Source organism: Thunnus maccoyii, chromosome 11, assembly GCF_910596095.1.
Source record: "Thunnus maccoyii chromosome 11, fThuMac1.1, whole genome shotgun sequence".
Taxonomy (NCBI): domain Eukaryota; kingdom Metazoa; phylum Chordata; class Actinopteri; order Scombriformes; family Scombridae; genus Thunnus; species Thunnus maccoyii.
In genome coordinates, this window is record NC_056543.1 from 14,078,315 (window position 1) to 14,098,693 (window position 20,379).

Here is a 20,379-nt window from a genome sequence, read left to right on the forward strand (position 1 = left end):
CCAAAAGTCTAGGTTGGTGAAAAAAGGAGCAGCCAGGAGGGGAGGCTTCAATTAGGAGTAAAATCCTCAGGTTGCATCCACGATTCAGTTGTCATAAAAATGTCCAGATCCTGTGATAAAATGAAGTCCTTACACACAAATGATTTATTTCACAGAGATCTTATATTGAGTAGCCCTGTCTTGAATATTTTTGGCATGGGGCAGTGGAGGAGACATAGGCCGGCAGGGAATGTGAATGATTAGATGGAGTGACCATCTTGCTGAACACCTGTTCCTTCTGTCGCTGGTCACAACGGGAATGGTACTTTTAAAAAATTACAGAAAAGGCCAGCGGGACCCTCACTGTTGTAAAACAGGCTTTTCTGAGGTGAAATGAAGTGTGGAAAGGGTCATGCTGAGGTGTGTCTCAGAGAGAATTAAAAGCCAATAAATGGATAAAGTTAGAAACTAGTTGCTTGGTTCCTTTCTTATTAGGGTGGAGGCTGTCCATTTTGTAGAGGTCCTGCTTAGTCCAGAAATAATTATATTTAGAGCTGCAACAATTAGTCGATTAATCAATTAGTTGCCCACTACTGAATTTTTTAAAAGAAAATGTCCAAACTCTCTGGTTCCAGCCTCTCAAATGTGAATATTTTCTGATTTATTTAGTCTTTTATATAGTAAACAGAGAATCTTTGGGTTGTGGACTGTTGGTCAGGACCAAACAACTAATCAATTAATTGAGAAAATAATCAACAGATTAATTGATAATGAAAATGACTGCTGGGTACTGTCACGGCTGGTGCAAGCAGGCTAACAGGAACACAGGAGAAAGACCCAAATGCAGATGATTTAGGCAGACTGATACGGTTCAATGATTTAATGACAAAACTAGAGGGACATAGGCTTACAGAGTAAGTGAGGCAGGCAAGGGTATCCAAAAGGGAGGAGGCAAGAATCCAAACTCTAATATTCAGGCAGAAGGCCAAAACAGGCAGATTACAGGTTTTCAGGTTTCAAACAACAGCTAAACAGATAACACACTGGAGGCTAGAAAGCAAAGACATGAAGCATGACAACTTAACAAAGCAGAATACAGTGGAAATTGATCAGTATAAGTAGTGAGTGGCTGATGAGGGAATGAGTTACAGGTGAGGAGTAGGCGGAGTAGGCCAGGTAAAACTGCAGGATTGATGAGAAGTGGGAACAGGTGTGTAGGTTGGGAGAGGAGGGAAAAGTCCGAGGGGCATCTGGTGGACAGCTTGAGGATGGCAGGTCTGGGGAGTTGGAGGAAAGTAATTGACCTGGGAGAAGTGAGCGGGGGCTGGAGACTGAGACGGAGAGCAATGCAGAGGGCTGGGGATGAGAGAGTGTGGCTGCAGAGAGGGACTGAGGAGCAGATTGCAGCAGATGGCAAATTTATGACAAACAATGTGGACAATCAATAAATTATTATTTATTTTTTGGGTTTAACGACATCGCCTTGGACTTCCGGCAACTTTGGAGAGTGTTTTTTTCACTATCATCTGACATTTTGTAGCCCAAATTATTCATCAAGAAATGAGCACACTGTTTATGTGCATTGTCCGTAGCACATATCAGATGCAGCATACAGTGTTGAACTTTACAAAACTCAATTAAAAAAACAACTGAATCGTAGGAGTGTCTAATGATTGATAAACACCTTTTACCCTGCTCCTCTCAAGGGACAATATAACCTGATTAAGAACTTATAATATAAGTCTGACACCACTTGAGGAAGCATTGTAGAGCACTCAGTATTGTGCCTGATCAGAGTGGTGTTCAAATTGACACCTATGAATAGTCAATCTTTTACATTACTAACATATTTTCTCTAATTACACCTTGAAATCCCCTAAAGGATCCTAAAGGATTCACCCGCAGGTCCTTGGTTTGAGAGCCACCCGTGCAGCCCACATGTATATTAGGAGTTGTCTCCCATTTCTCATAACAGACAAATGTGCAAACACTAGGAAGGATGCCAAAGGGCGTTTGCACAGAGATGTTTAAAGCTCCTGCCTCACATACTAATGAGAATCCATTACCATCTCATTCTCACACACACACACACACACACACACACACACACACACACACACACACACACACACACACACACACACACACACACACACACACACACACATACACACACACACACGTACGCATTCTCATTCAGTGCACAAGCATCTGGCTACAGACTCCCCCCCCCCCCCCGTTGTCCCCTATGCCTCAGTGCCTGCCAATTACAAAAGAAGTAATCAATTCCACCACGGCCCTGTCCAGGGAAATCGACTTCAATGACACCAGCTACATGGTCGCTGTCTCTGTACCTGACAGCCACTTACACACAAACAGGGAGCCCGCCAGGCGGCTTTCTGCTGCTCCCCACTGCAAGCCCACGGAAGACAAACCACAGCTGTATAACCTGTGGTCAGCAGGTCATCAGGTTTGCTAATATCTTATGATGAGAGTTTTAATCAATAGACTTGGACATAATAGATGTGTATTTAATTAAACAATGTATTAGAGGGTCATTTATCTTTTTTTTATCACACAATACCCTAATGATAATGAATTCTATCAAAAAAACAACTTTTTTTGTACAACACATTCACACACAGTTCAGTTAATGAAACCAAGTCACTTCCTCTCACGATTAGGGTTTGATTTTCAATCAAATTTTCAATCAAATAGCTAGTCAAATCGAGTTTGTCTGTCTACTAGCTGGACTACCGATAAAAGGACAAGGATTTGCTACTTCATTATTCTGACATCATTCCAACATCGTTTTTAAAAGACTACTTTTTTTTTTAACCAGCTGAGGTCCATCTGTTACCTGTCTGATTTGTCTGGTCATTTTCCATCAGCAAAATGGACACATTAATAAGAACACAGTTAGCTTGACACCATCCTGGCGCTCATCAGGGCTAAAAAAAACATGCACAAACATAAAGTTTGTGAGTGAAGCGAAGTGAATTTATAGCTTCTATATTTGTATAGCCACATGCACACATAGGAGCCAACCAGTGCTGGCGAACCTACCTGATGATCTCCCTTAAAGACTCAAAGACAAAGAAAGAATAAACAGTATTTATATGTTGACCAGCTCTTCACCTCTCTCACAACTCATCTTCATTTTAGACTATTTTGTAAATAGTGTGAGAAATGTCACGAAAATATGAATATCAAAAAACAGAATAGTGAAACTTGTCAAATGTACAATAAAAAAAACGTATTGAGTCTCTATTTCTGTACTTTTCATTAAACAGAAGTATTTTAATATGAAAACCAGCATTTTTGATCAACTGAGTATTCTGTATGACACATAGACGTCTGGCATTTTGTGAACCCAAACCGCTGAAAAATTGACTGACTATTCAGTGAGTTATGATCGCTGTAAGACAGATAGAGATAGACCTCTTCCCACAATATACTTTTATGCATTCGGAGCAATATGACAGCTGCTTGACACATCGATAAAATGACTAGCAGCGCCCAATGCCATACCAACGTGTATATATGTCCGCTGTCAAAGTAGAACACAAACTCACTAGTACAACGGATGTTTCAAAATGTTGAACGAAGGAAGAGGCAGCTTGGATTGGTAATTGTCGACAGCTATTCGGACAGCTGACAGCAAGTGTCCGAGCTCTCAGTTGTCACTTAATGAATGTTGGGGGAGAGGCGACAGAGGCTCAGTGGTTAGATGCTGTTTCTACAAATGTGTTCACAACAGTTTTAAAAAATATAAAATACGTAGAAATGTTATATAAGTATCATTATGTAAATATATTATAACAATAAAGGAGAAGAGAATTCACATCTCAGCTTGTCTTTAAAATCTAAATCAATTATTTAATCACATCAAGTGATTTCTTGGAAATTCCTACACATCAGCTGAGGTAAACAACTACTGACACGTCTTGCAAGGTGTTAAAGATTCAAGGCTGTTTGGTACAGAAAAGGATAACTTATGAGGCTTCTTAGTTGTGAGACTATGGTGGAATTTATGGTGCTGTGAAGGTCGCCCGAATCAATTTCTCAACATGAGAGTTACAGAGACCACTGTTAAGCTTTAGTCAATGGAGTAATAAATCTCTGCAGTACTACCATTTGTCTCCTCTCACCTTCATCACCTTCTCCTCTTCCATTCTCCTTCCACCTCCTTTTCATTTTTTTTCCCCTTTCTTTTACAACATTTCGTCTGTTTGTCATGCATGTCCCTGTCTCTCCACCTCCCCGCTCACAGTGTGCTTGACTTATCTTCCCCTCTTCTACTTCTCATAGCCCCCTTTCCCTTGCATCCTCCTCTTCCTCGCAGTGCATCAACAACACTCCTGTCATCCAGCCAGCATGGAAGCTCTCTGTGTGCGAGTGTTCATCTGCAAGTGTCCGGTTATGTTAGTGTGTTTTTTTTTTAAGACTGTAAAAACACACCTGAGGGACACGCTGCTGCAGTTCTGCCCTTTATCTTCAAACGCTAAAAGTGCATGCGTGTGCAAGCATTTGTGCATGTGGTGTTCACAGTCATGTTTGCAATGGTACCTTTGGCCTCTTTGTACTCTTCACAGATCCTTCTGACAGCTGCTAGACCCTCCTGTTCATCCCTCCCACCTGAAAGAGAGGAGACACACAAGGAGGTTAATACAATGTCTGACAAGCCAATAGAGGCTTTAAATGATTTTATAGTTTTTTTGTCAGTCCTGTGTGTTCATCCTATAAACATATATTTCCAGGGGGGGTTTTTTAAATGAAAATTGATACAACCATTTGGCACTTGAGGAACATTTATGAACGTTGATCATTCTGGTTCAGTAGAGAGCTTGTCTGCAAACCTGATTTTAAAGAATATACAGTATAGCTGCAACTTATGAGTATTTTCATTATTGATTAATCTGCAAATTATTTTCTCAATTAACTGTTTTGTCTATAAAATGAAAAGCGAGAGCAGTTATAATTTCTTAAAGCCCAAAGTGATGTCTTCCAATATCCTGTTTTGTCTGATTAAAATGACTAACATGACTATTTGATTATCAAATTAGTTGCCTATTAATTTTCTGTCAATTGAATACTCGTTGCAGCTCTAATGTACAGTATTAAAAATACAGTTCATTATACCTGTATACAAATATATATATACGATATGCAATAAAAAGTAAGCAAACAAGAGTTAACAGCTGATGGTAAAAACACTATGATACCAGAAATTAGGAGGGTGAGACACATTTTTAAAAGCTGTTACGTTATTATCGTTCTTTTTTTTGTGTTGTTGTGACCCAGCATCCAGAAAGAAACCAGATGTGTGTAAAACATTATCCTGCTTGTTAATGCTTTTGTCTTATAAGGAGGGGACCATAGCATTCATGCAATGTTCAGTTACAACCCAAAATAGCATGTTTTCATAAAAAAACAGAAAACATTTACTAGACTAAATATCGATCAAAGGTAGAACTAAATAGTTTGGGGTAGATAAGCAGGATCGCCACTATATCAGTAAGGTTGCATTAACATAAGAATGAGGGTATTGTATTGACTGATCATTTTTTTAATCCACTTAAAACATGTATTTGTGCAGGTAAATGTATATGTATGTATCTATATATGTATGTGCACATGTGTCTATGTGTGTATATATGCATATACGTTCGTAGGTATATGTGTCATATTTATTACCCATATCTTTGAGTTATAGTGCTGCTATGTAAACAAGAAATAATAAAATTTATTCACACACAAAAAAAAATACACAACATGTTTTTATATATGAACAGGCATGTTGAACCATGGGTCAGAACTTCCCATAACACAAACTGTGTCTTCCTCTAACATTAGATACAGTGCTACTAACAGTACATTCAATATTTTTAATATTTCTAACATGCACAGATGCCCTGGTGAAAGATACAGTCATTGACTCTGACTCAGGAAGGCTTTTTGTTTACAGAGGCTGTCTGCATACAAATGAACCTTGCTTCTATTAAAGAGAGAAGGAAATGTTTCGAAATAGAGGGTGAAAATATGAGAAAGACACATGGAAGAGAAAGAGGCGGGAACACACAAACACACGGACAGACTCATGCTCTCACTGCCTATGACAGTGCTGATAATTAGTCAATTAAGTGATTAGTCAATTGACGAAACATTGATTGAGAAAACATTAGCCTGACATTAGCTGATGCCCACTTCTCAAATGTTAGGATTCTCCTCACAAACTCTCTTTTTGTGTAGACTCACAAATAGCCAACGTGTGCACTCACATTTTCTCTCTGCACACACACACACACACACACACACACACACACACACACACATATATACACAGACAGACACACTAATCTTGGATTATCACGCAGGCCTTTTCAAGGGCAAAGCATCATTTACCCTGATGCACTGCGGTTTAGGCATGGCTGAAGGATGCAGCTCTTCCGGGTGACGCGTCACAAGGGTCACACACACATACAAATATGGGTTTTTTTTCTTAATTGTTGCTCCTCAACAGACTTCTCTGCTAATGAACCAAAAGTCACTGAGAACGCTGAATATAATTTTAATACACATTTCCACACGCACAAAACCACTTTCGGTCCAAGCTCACCACTAAAAAAGCCACTGATTAAAAATATGCCCTGAGGAAATAATTTGCCTACTAAATATTTTGAGCTAGGGGTTAAAAATGTAACCTAATTAATTACTGAAATAATCTTGCCACTACCGAACAAATGGATAAATTGAGTGTGACACAGAGTAAGAATGTCCCAACATACAACTTCATATACAGAGAAAATTACACCTACACTTGTACAAAGTTTAATATCTCATGTCTGTGTGTTAAGTAGTCTTATTCATACTATTTGTGTTGTTTGTTTAACATGCATGAGTTTCATGTAGTCTGCGCAGTACTTCTGTGCAGCATCTCTGGTTATAGTGTTGGTTTCCAGATACGACAACAGGGTCCAACATAACCGAAGCTGATTGGCCAGTGACAGGCCGGTTGGAGTCGTGGATATACAGTTTAGAGGGGAGGACACTTCTCTTCGTTTGAAGAAAAAAAGTGAAGTTAGGCTTTGCTGTCAGCTTCCTGACTCATTATAAAAAAAGACGAGAGAAAAAGAAGAGAGCGAGAGAGAGAGAAAGCAGTGAGGAGAGGGAGCGGCGGTAGTGAGAACAAAGCAGTGAATGAGTGAAATAAAATGTTATATTCTGGTTGTTTCACTGCGGTTACATTCTTAGGCACAAATAAATAACCATTAAAACACTCAACAGATGATTTACTGTGGAGACAGACGCTGTTAGTTTCCGTTTCATTTTCCTCCTCTGCATTTCTCCTTTTCATTCATTCATTACAGTTCAACACCATGTCTGTAGTGGACAGGTGGCTCGCAGAAGCAGACAGAAGGAGCCTGGAGTGAACACGCACACACACAAAGAAATGTCATTATGTTCTTTCTCTCTCACTGTTCTATCTTAACGAGTACATTTCTGCAGATCTCTCAGCACTGTCTCAGTTTTTGACAAGAGTTTATTATCAAGGTCATTGATACTCGCTGAAATGTTCCCTTATCCCTGTGTATGGTTTTACACAAAATATGGAGAAACCTACATTTATACATCATTCATTTACTGATCCAATATGTGCCTAATTTTATATTTTGCATATGTGTGTAATATATCAACTTTACATATCCATAACTAAAGCAAAACAAACAAATCTAAAGGGAACTTCACTGTTGTACGTATTATATATACAATGTATAAATCACCAAAGTTATGGAAAAAAAGGCTTATTTTCATTTTTTGGCTGCTGGGCCAGTGAAAATATACAACGGGCCAGCAAAACTCTGATCTACTGGCCAAGTGGGCCAGTGGAGAAGAAAATGTTACGCTGGACACTGCAAAATGGTTTGTCTTTACAGGTAAAAGGTGACAAACCTGGCGACTTCACTGTGACAAAAAGACTTTGAGACGCTGCACGCTTGGCTTTTGTTAGCAAAGAAAAAGCTCAAGCATGTAACTCCCTCTACAACTGGCATTATACATATATATATATATTATATTTCTGTTGAAATATGGGTTACACAAATGAGATACATGTTAATTTTTCAGCTTTAGAGATGTTGCTTAGATGTTGCTGGGGTACTTTTTAAACGGGCAGAGCCAGACTAGTTGTTTTCCTAGTAAGTAGCAGGAATCCCAAAAGTGATGTTAAGTTAATGTCTCAAAGGTGCCGTTTAAAGCATCTTTAAGTGCCTTTTAAAAGTGCTGCATAAATAAAAATGTATTTAATGTTGGGACACACAGAGAACGCCCTAACAACTTGACATAACAATGACTTAGAGGTGTCACAGGTTGTTTTCAAGCAAATCTGGTCAGCATTTAAAAATGCTGTAGTTCAGGAGGAAGATTCAGGAGCTTTACTGTCACATGTGCAACAACAAAGCAGGTGGCAACATTGAGGGCATTGAAATACGGCTTCTTCTAGCTTTAGTTCCAATTAAAGTTCTGAGTAAAATATTAACAATGTGAAAAAGAGAGGAGTAAATCGGGAGGGAGTAGAGAATGATAAACATATATACAAATACATTGTACATTATACTGCACATTGGATATGCAAGTGCGGTATTGAACGTAAGTGACAGATAAGTGTTAAATTATTGTTAGAAGTATAAATATTGCTTATAAGATTATGAGAAACTACTGATTCATGGTAAGACAGCTCACTCATGTTGCTGCAAGTTTACATCTGGTGTCATAAATAGAGAAATGAATTATTGGGCTCAATTATCAATACTTTAGTGATCTATCAAGTGTATGAATGGACCTACTGATAATGAGTGTGTGACTGTCAGTTAGTTGTAATTGTTTTAAAGATATAACTGATGTGGAGCAGGGAGTAATTCTCTGTTGTGTTGTGAGGTTTAACTGCAGGTTATGAATAATTTTACAGAAATACATCTTGACACATATCAGGTACTGGTGATTAAACTTCTTCCTAGTAAGTCAGCAGTCTCATATTTTTAGTTTTTGCGTTACACATCCGGCATGTTTATTTGTTGTTGGCAAACGGCTGGACTTTCATATAAGTCACCCATACTGAGGGTGACGCTCTGTGTGCTTTGCTGCCCATTCTTAGTGTGAGACAGTGTAGGCAGAAGATTTCTCACCACGGTCAAAAACAGGTTTATTGGCATAAATGGATGTGCATATTTCCCAAGGTAAATCTCAGGTGATAAGACTGCATAACACTCATCAGAGCAGCATGATTGACAGTTCACTGATACATTTCATCAAATCTGATGTAACAAATTTGTCCTCCAGAGACCTTTGCTTCCTCCGTAGGTAATGCAATAATGTGGATTTTCAGAAGACAAAGATGATTTCCTTTGTGAGTTCAATTTATCAGTCCCACATAACACAATGTGTTATATAAACCTAATTTAACAGCACTTTTCAGAGTAATGAAGTAATGCATTCAGTTATTATTCTGCATATTTGGAAGGCTGAAACTGTCATTTTCATTTATGATTTTATGAAATGTAGGAAGTCGGCACTGATTAAGAGACAGAAGGTTACCAGAACTCATTAATGATAATTATCATTACAGTCATAACTGCAAATACTAATAATACTCTTTAGGATATCTGAATTACAAATGAACTTGTCCAGAAATGAAAATATTATTGCCAGTTAGCAGAATGAAAACACAAAATCTTTCTTTGAACCACTGAAAATGTACCATATGTAAAACCATGACAAGACATTGTGTTACATCTGTTACGCTGGTTAAGTCCACAATGACTGTTGTGTTCATGTTTGTTTACTATATTCAAGTAAATATGTATACAAGAATCACAGAATTACTCACATACTGCAGCACATATTTTCTGTTTTTGTACAATTTTACTTTCATTCTTTTTATTGTGTTCCTTTGCACCACATGAAGGCGTGCTATAAGTAATTTATTTCCAGTCGTTCACACTACGGCAGTATTCAACACAACCTCGTTTGTCATCTTTTATTTTCTGTCAAAAATATATTTTTTTGTTGCAGCATTTTTTAGCATTTTTCAACAGGGATTTTATTTCATGTTTCATTATCTTCTAGCTTAAAAGGTCTCATTTTAGTCAAAAATGTAACCAAAACCACTTCAAGTGCAATTGCACGCTGTTTAATATCCAGCTGTGGTATCTGACAGTGCAGGCGCTCAATCCATAAACTCTCCTCACACGAGCACTATGCTACCACTCCACCTGAAATATGCATCCACTCCATTACCAGAGAGGAATCCACTTTACCATGAATATTCTCACTTCATGAATTATCTCAAGAGATGAAAATATATGAAATGGAGATAAACTAAGAGTCCTGTGGGATCAGCTTCAATACACATAGGGTTGACTCAGATTACAACAGACACTTAAAGTTCTTAATGTATTGATTTTTTTGAGTGTAATCATACGTTACGCTCAAGTCTCATTCATGTTCTGCTCAGTCTCCAAGGATAATCTGACATTGACTCTGCGGTACACACACACACACTGAATGAATAAAGCAGAGTTTTCTTCAAAGTTTTAAAGCTCGTGAACTGAATGGAAAATACACTCTTGCCTTGAAAGCCAAAAAAACATTGCTGTTATTTGCACAGCATCTTAGAGCTGTAAGGTCCTGCACCTGAAGATGATTTTTATGTATGGAAAACAATTTTGTACTAAAGTCAATGTTTTACTGTGATTTTTCAATAATTTCATGGTACATTACCAGTTTTTGAATGAATCCCTGTCAGTATTCATCACTGCCACCTCAACTGCCTGTCACTTATTATGGTAATGGCCTAATTATAATGGGTAACAGCATGATTCCTCCTCATATTCTCTGCTTGCTGTCGGGATGTAAACTCTGCGCAGACGAGCAGCTGTAATATGAAAACGTGCCATACTACTACTACTACTACTGCTATAGTAGTACTTCTACTACTACTACTGCTATGAAATAGAGTGTAGAAGTAGCAGAATAGTGAATATTTCAAAGGCAACATAGCAAATACCACAACCAGCTCTGAGCAATGTTTGCCAGGGTGTTTGATATACAGTATAAAAATGTTTGATATAATATTTTATATTATCGGTAGACTATGACATATTTAAATTGGGTTATAAACTGTAGACCCTCTCTTCATGTCTGCTAGACTACCATATCAACTTTTTTTCCAAGGAAACAATGCTGCCAGACTGACAGCAATCACGTGATGAAAGCAATCAAAAGTTCTCCTCAATTATTATATCAATTGCAGTTGCATTAAGTTGCTGTGAATTTATCATATAAATACATACTGTACATTTGATTCAGCTTTATATGTTTATTATCTCTTGTGTTGATAATTCATGGCTGAAACAACTGCTGTATTGCCCTTTGGAAAAAAGCAAAGTGAAAGAAAAGAAAAGCATTTGTAAAAGCTGTTATTTCATACTTAAACATTGTTGACATTGGAAAATATAATGTGTGTGTTTGACCAAATGGGAGTTGCAATTACTGATCGCTTATTATGTTTCACCTGGACACTTTGACCTATAACTTAAATTAATTTACTTTACTGTTTAATTTTCAAGGGACAAGCCCAATTAAAAATTACTGCACCATTATCTTCAACTTAATTTGCATCTGCAGTCCCAGCAGGGCAGGAAGTAAATCTCTGTAATTTATGATTTTGGTGATAAGTGTTTTTTTATTCAGACTGTAAAATGTAAAATCCCTGTTTAGCTGTTCTACCCTGTCAACAAGTGAAACGGTCTCCTTGTAATGACCACAAGACTTTGATAGCTCTGTGTTTGACTCTGATGATGATTCAGTTAAGGAGAAAGCCAAACCCAGTTACTGTGGACTACAAATTAGGGGTTCACCGATCGAAACCGGCCAACTTTATGTCTAATCGGCTCAGACTGGAACCAGCAGGTCTGTCTGACTATGGAGCCGATTGTATTAGCCGATCTGATGTCGTACTGCTGCTGCGCTGACTAGCGAGAACATCAGATTATTGAGAGTAACCAGGTTATGTTACCTTACACAGATTATACTCAAAATCTTCGTGTAAATGCACTTCTCCATAGTCGGGTTTCTCTCCCACCGCTAACACAACTTGTTCTTCAATGAGCATGTTGAACAAAAAGTCTTTACTTTCTCCACTGTTTCAGTGTGTTTATATTGTATTTATCAGGTCTGTTTCCTTATTCGCTCTGTTCAGAAATAGATTGTCTGCTATGAGGGAAAAATACATAGTAGAAAAAAATGTCATAAGTTCTGTAACCTGCTGAGCTTTATTTTGTTTTCATTTGGATAAATTGTTTAATCTGTGTTTTATATGCAGACCATTAAATTGTTTATTTTACCATTTTTTGTAGGCTGCTAATTATATCAAACTAAAGAAAATCGGTATCTGCTGGGCTCAGTATCGGCAGGTCAGGCTTTTCAAAAAAACGCAATTGGTGCATCCCTGCTACAAATATACAAGGATATACAAAGAGTAAAACTCAAGTAAAACTTGATCTTGTTAGTTTAATGGGAGCAGCAGAAATGACATCAAGCCCCACTGGAGAGTATACAGTCGAGAAGATGCTAATGGCAGTTAGTTCAGCTGCCGTTTGTGGAGTATCGCTAAGAGGGATCTTAAATGAAAAGGAAAATGCACTTCAGATCCCCATAGATCCCCAGCAAAACCCTCCAGACAGAAGAACAAAGCACAGCAATACAAGCAATTAAACAGGAAGCCATCTTACTGCTCTTGTATCTCCACCACAGAGAAGACTAGAGATGTACAGTAACAGATGAGCCTCTAAACAGCATGTCAGATTCTGTCTGGAAGATCAAATAAATGGTTGTTGTGCAGTTGTTTAACCAAGCTTTGTTCAAATCACCCTTTTTTTTTCACCAAGATTGTTACTGTAATAATATGTTTATATTTCCCTACATTTTTATGCAGAAATAAACACTTCCCACAGATATATGTGTAAGATTTTTGGCTCTGAATTTAACATTTTGAACATGAACATCATTTTGCAAATATCTCCATATTGGATTTTGGCAAGCCAATAACGTGGCTGCAGGGTGCATTTGGGGGATGGTTTGGGAACATGGCCACAAAAGAAATGGAAATATGGGATATAAATGAAAAAAGAGAAGTTTTGAGAGCTGGACAGTTGAAGAACCAAAGAAATTGAAGAAGAAAACAGTACTGACGCTAAGACATTTTAATATAAGATTGATAAAACTTAACTTAATCATAACGATGTCAAGAAAGACATGCCTGACATAGCCTATGTTAAAACTTCCCATCCCTCAATGTCCATTTCTGTTTTAGAAGACAGATAAAAACGATTTTTATCTCCTCATAGTGTATTTACAACCAAAACATTTATTCAGCTATTTACTAATTATTTACATTAATATATTTAATGAATGAGCTGATTTACATACATTTGTTGTACTGACACAATTGTCTTGACAGTACCATCTAATAAAAGCTTTAATCTTGTGTATTTTACTTTCCTGTTGTTGTGAGATACATGCTGTGAACAGTGGTACCAGGTGCACACTGTCAGTGGGAAACATTATTTAGAGTTTTGGTGGTTTTTGCTGGTATTTAGACTCTCAGGGATGGGAATTTCCAATATACTGTATGTCTAGCAACATCCAGCATGTGTTTCCTGGGCCACATCCAGGATTTTAGAAATACTGAGGTTGAATCATAGTATTATTATTTTATTATATATTATTTAACTCATTAACTTGCACTCTAAATGGAGTGCTTTCATCACTTTCTCTGATACTTCAACTGCTTTCACCTGTTAAATCTCAATTAGCACTTGAACTGATTTTCAATCTTCAACTGAAATTTTAACTACTTTTACCACTTACACCTCGACTGACATTTCAACTGCTTTCATCTCTTACTCATCAAATGACAATTCAAATGTTTTCAGGACTTCGTTCAGTCTTCACTCAAACTGTAAGTTCTTTCAGCAATTGATTTTTAACTGCTCTTTGACCCTCTTTCAGTATTTATATGTTGACTGCCCTTCAACTGTAACTCAGACTGTTTCAAGGCAAGACTTCAGCAGCGAACACGCCAACATTTTCTTCAGAAAATTTAGCCATTACTGTATTAACAAAGTGTGATGATGTCAGTGACTTCTGCGAGAAAAAGACAAGACAATTTTTACTTCTTCAACCTTTGGAAAGGAAACTGTCAATATATATTTTGGTTTTTGATGGCACTATAAATTTACAATTAGTGATATATTGTTATTTCAGCCATTTACACAGACAATTCAAATGGGCAATTAATGTCTCCAGTATAGTTATCAAGAACTTTCTTTATAAATCACATTTGAAATAAATGTTTTCTATTTTATTACACATTTTCACTTTGTTTAAATATTGATACATACCGTTTGTATGTTGTTAATCAGTATTTTTGTGTCTGTGCACAGTACAATTACACATTGATGCAAGAGAAAACCATATTCACCATTTCCTTTACGAGACTGTGGTATTGTAGTTATCTTCCAAAATTAAATATTACTAAATAATGAATTGAACAATTGTAGACCTTGTTTTATGCAAAAAAAAAAGCCCCTCATAATCCTAAATTTGCATTTAACATCCAGTTTGATAACAGCTTTTTAATCCCAGCTGAGCTCAAGAAGTCTTTACATCATCTCACACTGGAGCATCACACACACTACCTTCTAATGATGAAAACAAAGTGTTTTGATGTTATTCTAAACCTTAAGAGGGATCAACGGGGTGTTAAGAGGCATGTGAATGCGCTGTTGACCGCCTGATACTAATTAAGAATCTCTGACAACAACAGGATTTTAAGTAGGAACACACAGAGGACGCCTTCAATAAGACTGGCACTGCAGAGCCATGGTTTAGTTTATTGTAGACTACACATTACTTTATTACAAGAGGGTGTTATCTGTAGCCCAGTCTCTTAGTAACCCAACAAAAAACATGGGCCCGACTCCACTGAGCAATACTGGAAATTTTCTCACTCACCCCATTCAGAAACAGTTTTCAAAGGTAAAAAAAATACTGAAAATAATCCATAGTGAGGTCAGTGGATTATTCTTTAATCAGTACCAGTTACTGTAAGTAAAAGTAATTAATTATTCATTACTCTCCTAAAGTTGTAATGACATTCCCTAACTTGTCACTTACTTTTGTGTTACTTTCTAAAAGTCATACCAACCCTTAACTGTCATCGGTGTCTTGTTCTGTTCACTTGTCTGCAACATTTTACTCCTCTACGCAGCCTGACACAAGTCCTTTCAGTTCTCTCTGTGTTACTGCTGCACCACTTGAAACCAATCGCAACCTGTTTAGCAGTGTTTGAAGCGAGACAAGGTTATTCTGCCATCAGTTTCACACCATGCAGCATGCAAGTGCTTTGACAGATTGCTTTGTCGTGTTTGTTGCCGTGGACATGTGACCGCTTTGGACACAGCTTGCGCTATGTGATGTTAATTCAAAATAATGAGAGTATTCAGCCTACTCTGTAAAACTGCACTTTATTTACCTTCTTCCCCCACCGTACCCATGCATGTTCTGACCTTGGAGAGTCATACAGCAAGGCAAAAGGGAGATATTGCCACATAGCATCATTTTTTTGTTTGACGCACTATGACACCATTTTTGTCAAACCAGTAATTGTAATAGAAATACTGAAATATCCCTCTAACTGGAAAGCTGGAGTCCTTCCACACAGATGTAAAGCTTGACAAACCCCTAATTTTGGGTCTGACACAAAGTTGTCTCCTAAAACTCTCCAGTGTTCATATAATGCAGAGGAGGAAAGACTATTCTGACTCACATTTCTAAATGACGGCAAACATGCAACAACAGAGAAATATGACCAAATATCTAAAAGGGTTTATGAGTCAGGAAAATGAGTGTAAGCCTGCAGTTTGGAAAACAACACACTCATCATCTACTTTTCTCTAATTTAACTTGCGTATACCTGCTTTTAGGGCTTCATCCATCATTCTTTTGTTTATTTCCCAGGGTATCTTGCCTTTGTTTAAAGTGATGTTACTGTAGGCGATATGTTTTGTTGTTGTATTTTTGTTATTGTCGCATTTTGTGTAAATTAACTGTAAAGCATTTCATCATTATGAAAGGGCACATACATGGAGGCAGTCTTTACATACGTGTTCTCCCTGTCAAAAGGCTTCTCCTAACCCTCTTCTCATTTGCGTGTCAGTGCGGTGTTTGATACTGTACCTATGATAACATGCGCCCCCAGTCTGGCCATGTGGCGGACTACCTCATAGCCGATTCCCCTGCCTCCTCCTGTCACTATGGCAACCTTGCCATCTTGTCTGGGCATCACTGGCAGAAGCAGAAGAGGACACAGAGATATCAAAGAGAATGTCATTTGATAAGGAATCTGCTTACATCCTCCAATAAAGGTCGCTATTTCGAGACATGAGAAGTCCTTATAGTTGAACCTGTTGAATGTCTGCGAAACTCAGACGGACTTTATCTAGGTTTTTAATCCCTATGGTGCTGTATAACAATATTCCGATTGAAGGATTTTGGATCTTACACTTTTACTGAGTTGTTTGTACAGTGTCTTTCAAAAAAAAAGAACTACAGGAATAATAACTGCAGACATCCCACCATACACCAACAGTGTTGCATGAATTGTCATAGTGAAATCTCTGTTGTATGTATCAGCATTCTGTTCACATCAGTCAGGAAAGTCAATGAATATGAATGAATGAATTGGTAATATTTTTTGAAGTGGCTCAGTCAAAACTGAAGTAAAAAAGAGAATGCAGGACAAATGTCATCAAACTTTAAGAAAGTCCACATCTAAAGCGGCGTCCGACCATGGCTGCGGAAACATTTTCTGAAATGTTTGAGACTGATCAAACTGTCTGACTGAGATTTACTTACTAGAAAAAAACACTTTGTTACTGTGCATTAGCAAGGTTATTCACTCATTCAAATTCATACTGTGTTTACTGTGTCTTTGTCTGTCCTGCACTGTGTGGGTGTTAGTAGATTTTATTCTTTAATTTCTAACTGTACATATATATCCTATTAATACATACACATAGTTTATTTACACTCAAATTCATATTTATACCTATATTGGTATTTATACTTCTATTTATATTCTGCTTTTTGCACACACATAGTCTTTATCATGTCAATATGCAAGCACATAGTCCACCCCCACTACAGAATCTTTAAATTACTGTCCTTCTCTTTCTTACACTGTTATGTTTGTATTTATGTTTACTGTTTAATGTTCATGTTTATTGCTTTTTTCTGTTGACATCTGGACCACATTGAATTCCTTGTACTTGCTACTTGGCAAATAAAGCATTATATTCTTTTTTCAAGCCATGACTGCACTGGTTTTCTTTCCCCTTTTTTTGATGACTCATATTAAATATTATGTATGACAGTGCTTTGACAAAGACCGTTATCATCAGATGAGGGGTGAATATGATGAATATACCTCGGTGTATTGTGCAAGTTTGCGTCACAATTCAGTGATGCAGTTCATTCAGTTGCCTTTAAGTGTCATTTATATGCTATTGTTGTCCAAATGTCACCAGTTTTATCAAATACAACACCAAACACAGAACCATTATGATCCTTTACACGTTTAATTCTTAGTGTTTCCTGAGTGCACAGCTGGAAGACAATGCTGGGTTGCTGCACTGCACTTTTCTTATAGATTCAGTATGTACTGAATTTCATTAGTTGGTAGCTGATTGTACTGTCAATCAAGCGCTTTGATTGGCTTGTTAACAGCTGTATAATGAATTACCACAGCAGTCCAAACTGCATTACAGAAAGTGGCAATTTAAACCTAAATAGCTTGGCAACACACATACACGCTTCTAAAAGAAGCATTTTGAGGACAACAGTAGACGTAAAGCTTTTCTGCTGAATTCGGCAAACATAACACACCAGGTAGCATTTTATATCATTCATGTTTAGACCTTTGTCTTTATCTCTAACTAGCTAACGTTAGCTAATATAACAACCTAAGTTAGTTAGCTTAACGTTAACTGGCTGGGCCACCGAGATGAATAATGGCTCCTAAATGTCCTAATTAACGTTATGTATGTTCTTAATGTGGTTATAAACCACAACATACCGACGTTAATGACTCACGGGGACATAACACTGACTGTGACACCGAGCTAAACTTCTCAACATAGCTACATGAAGCCTAGCAACTTTCACTGGGAGTTGAACCGACCTGGTAACCTGAAAGTTTTGCTGAACAGCTGAACCAGCAGAACCTCCAGACCAAGCAGGTAAAGCTTGACAACAGGTAGAAGATACGACCGAATATAAGACAACATCCTGGTCTGCTCTGTGTCTGTCACGTTGAGGTAGAGACCGGTGCAGGCAGCGGAGGAGGGGCCGCTCCGGGCAGAAAGTGCAGTTCCGTCTATGGGACGCGTCCCAATATGATGTGATATAGACTACATGCTCGCTTCCTTCCTTGTCGTACCTTTAAATGAACATTTGCCACAGATACTTATTTTTAAACAGTGGTGGAAGAAGTGTTCAGATCCTTCAGTAAAAGTACCAATACAGCAATGTAAAAATACTCCATTACAAGTAAAGTCCTGTATGAGAATCCTACTTCAGTAAAAGTACATAAGTATTGGCAGCAAAATTATAGAAGGTATTGCAGTAAAAGTGGTGGTTTTATCCCTCTGACTGATATATTATTATATATGACATCATTAGATTATTAATACTGAAGCATCAGTGTGTAAGCAGCATGTTACTGTTGTAGCTGCTGGAGGTGGAGCTAGTTTGAACTACTTTATATACAGTTAGCTAGTTTAGTCCAGCAGTACCCAACATAGGGGTCAGGCCCCTGCAAAGAGTCAGCAGATGAATCTGAGGGGTCGTGAGATAATTGAAGCTAGGTTTATGCTCGACGCAGTGTCCCCAGCACGAGTGTGCAGGCACCTAAAGTGTCATCATCACGTCTTTCACGTTGAGCACAAAGGCTCCGCGAGTGGTCACGGCGTTTGGTCGTGCACCTCTGAATTTTTGTAACTAGGAGCACACTGCGCATGTGGTCCTGCCAACTCTGATGGAGCTGGTATGGTTGTCCCAGTTCATCAAACACTGAGAGATGGACAAGCAACTGTAATTACAGTACACAAATGCAATGTTTGGCAGTATGTCTTAGTTTACTACTGTTGTCTACTTTCCTTTACTTCCGCTTTCTCTATTGTAGTTAATTTCATATGTCTTTATAGTACATCTTTTACGTATTGTCAGAAAGTGACCACGCCACAAAGCAGGGAAATAACTTTGTAACAACTCTTTCCATGTCCTGATACTTAGAACAAAGTAGACAAAGACTGGAAATGGTAACAAAGAACACTCATTGACTTTTTGATTATTCACAGAATATTTTGTTTGTACACCCCCTGACGTGGAGAATACTGCAACGAACAACACATTGTGCATTAACACATCTGTGCCATGGATGTATAATAAGAGCTGGATAGGGCGCCTCCGCTCAGCCTTGCAGCCAGTTTTTCCCAGTGGCCACTCGCGGTATTGCAGCAAAAAATCCCCCTGCGGCCCAAAAAGCATTTTCCCCATAGACCACCATTGTAAAAGAGATGCCTGTAAAACTCTTTCTATTATGAACTTTTGATCCATGGAGGTCTTATGTTTGTAAAACTTTCCTTGAGCCGAGAAAAGTGATTTTAAAATCTGTGACGTCATCACAATGTAAAGTCTATGGGCCGAGCGGGAGCTCACAGGCGGGGCCAGTGGGGGAAACACTACTGCTCATATTCAGTGGGCCACACAACGCGGAAGCAAACCCGGAAGCTAGAAACTTTTTTTGGCGTATGCGCTAGGCGAGCAATTCCTACAGGACTGAATGGGTGCCATTTTTAGTCCAGTATCCAGCTCTTATTATATATCCATGATCTGTGCATGCTCATAGCTCACACATCATCTGCAGAGGCCCACGCCACGGTGTCTCACAAGATGATGCATAACGGGAGAAGACGAAAAAACAAAGTTCTGATACACAAATCTGTTTTCAGTTTTTGGACTTTTTCTCTGTTCTTTGATTTTTGGTGAAATATTGGATCATTTGAACATTTATTGAAATTGAAGCATGTGAGAAGTTTAGAGGGAAAAATCACTATTCGATGGAGCTGTTAACAACTCATAGACATCTGAAATGCGACCCCAACTACACACTCCTTTTTGTAAGACGTCAAAAGCCGAAAAGGTTGGAAACCACTGGTTTCATCTTTAACAATGTGTTGTATTTTAAAAGCTAGTTATATTATCCATAATGTCAAATCT

General features: G+C 38.0%; 1 protein-coding gene across 1 annotated transcript in view; it reads right to left on the reverse strand.

Annotated features, from left to right (window-relative positions):
* Nucleotides 1–18,478, reverse strand: part of LOC121907197 (dehydrogenase/reductase SDR family member on chromosome X-like) — a 39,916-nt gene extending 21,438 nt beyond the window's left edge. The window contains exons 1-3 of the mRNA XM_042426624.1: nt 18,281–18,478; nt 16,279–16,386; nt 4,549–4,617 (exon numbers count right to left, since the gene is read on the reverse strand). Of these exons, the coding sequence (XP_042282558.1) occupies nt 4,549–4,617; nt 16,279–16,386; nt 18,281–18,386 (283 nt within the window). The 5' untranslated portion in view covers nt 18,387–18,478. The remainder of the gene's footprint in view (nt 1–4,548; nt 4,618–16,278; nt 16,387–18,280) is intronic.
* Nucleotides 18,479–20,379: the final 1,901 nt, after the last annotated feature.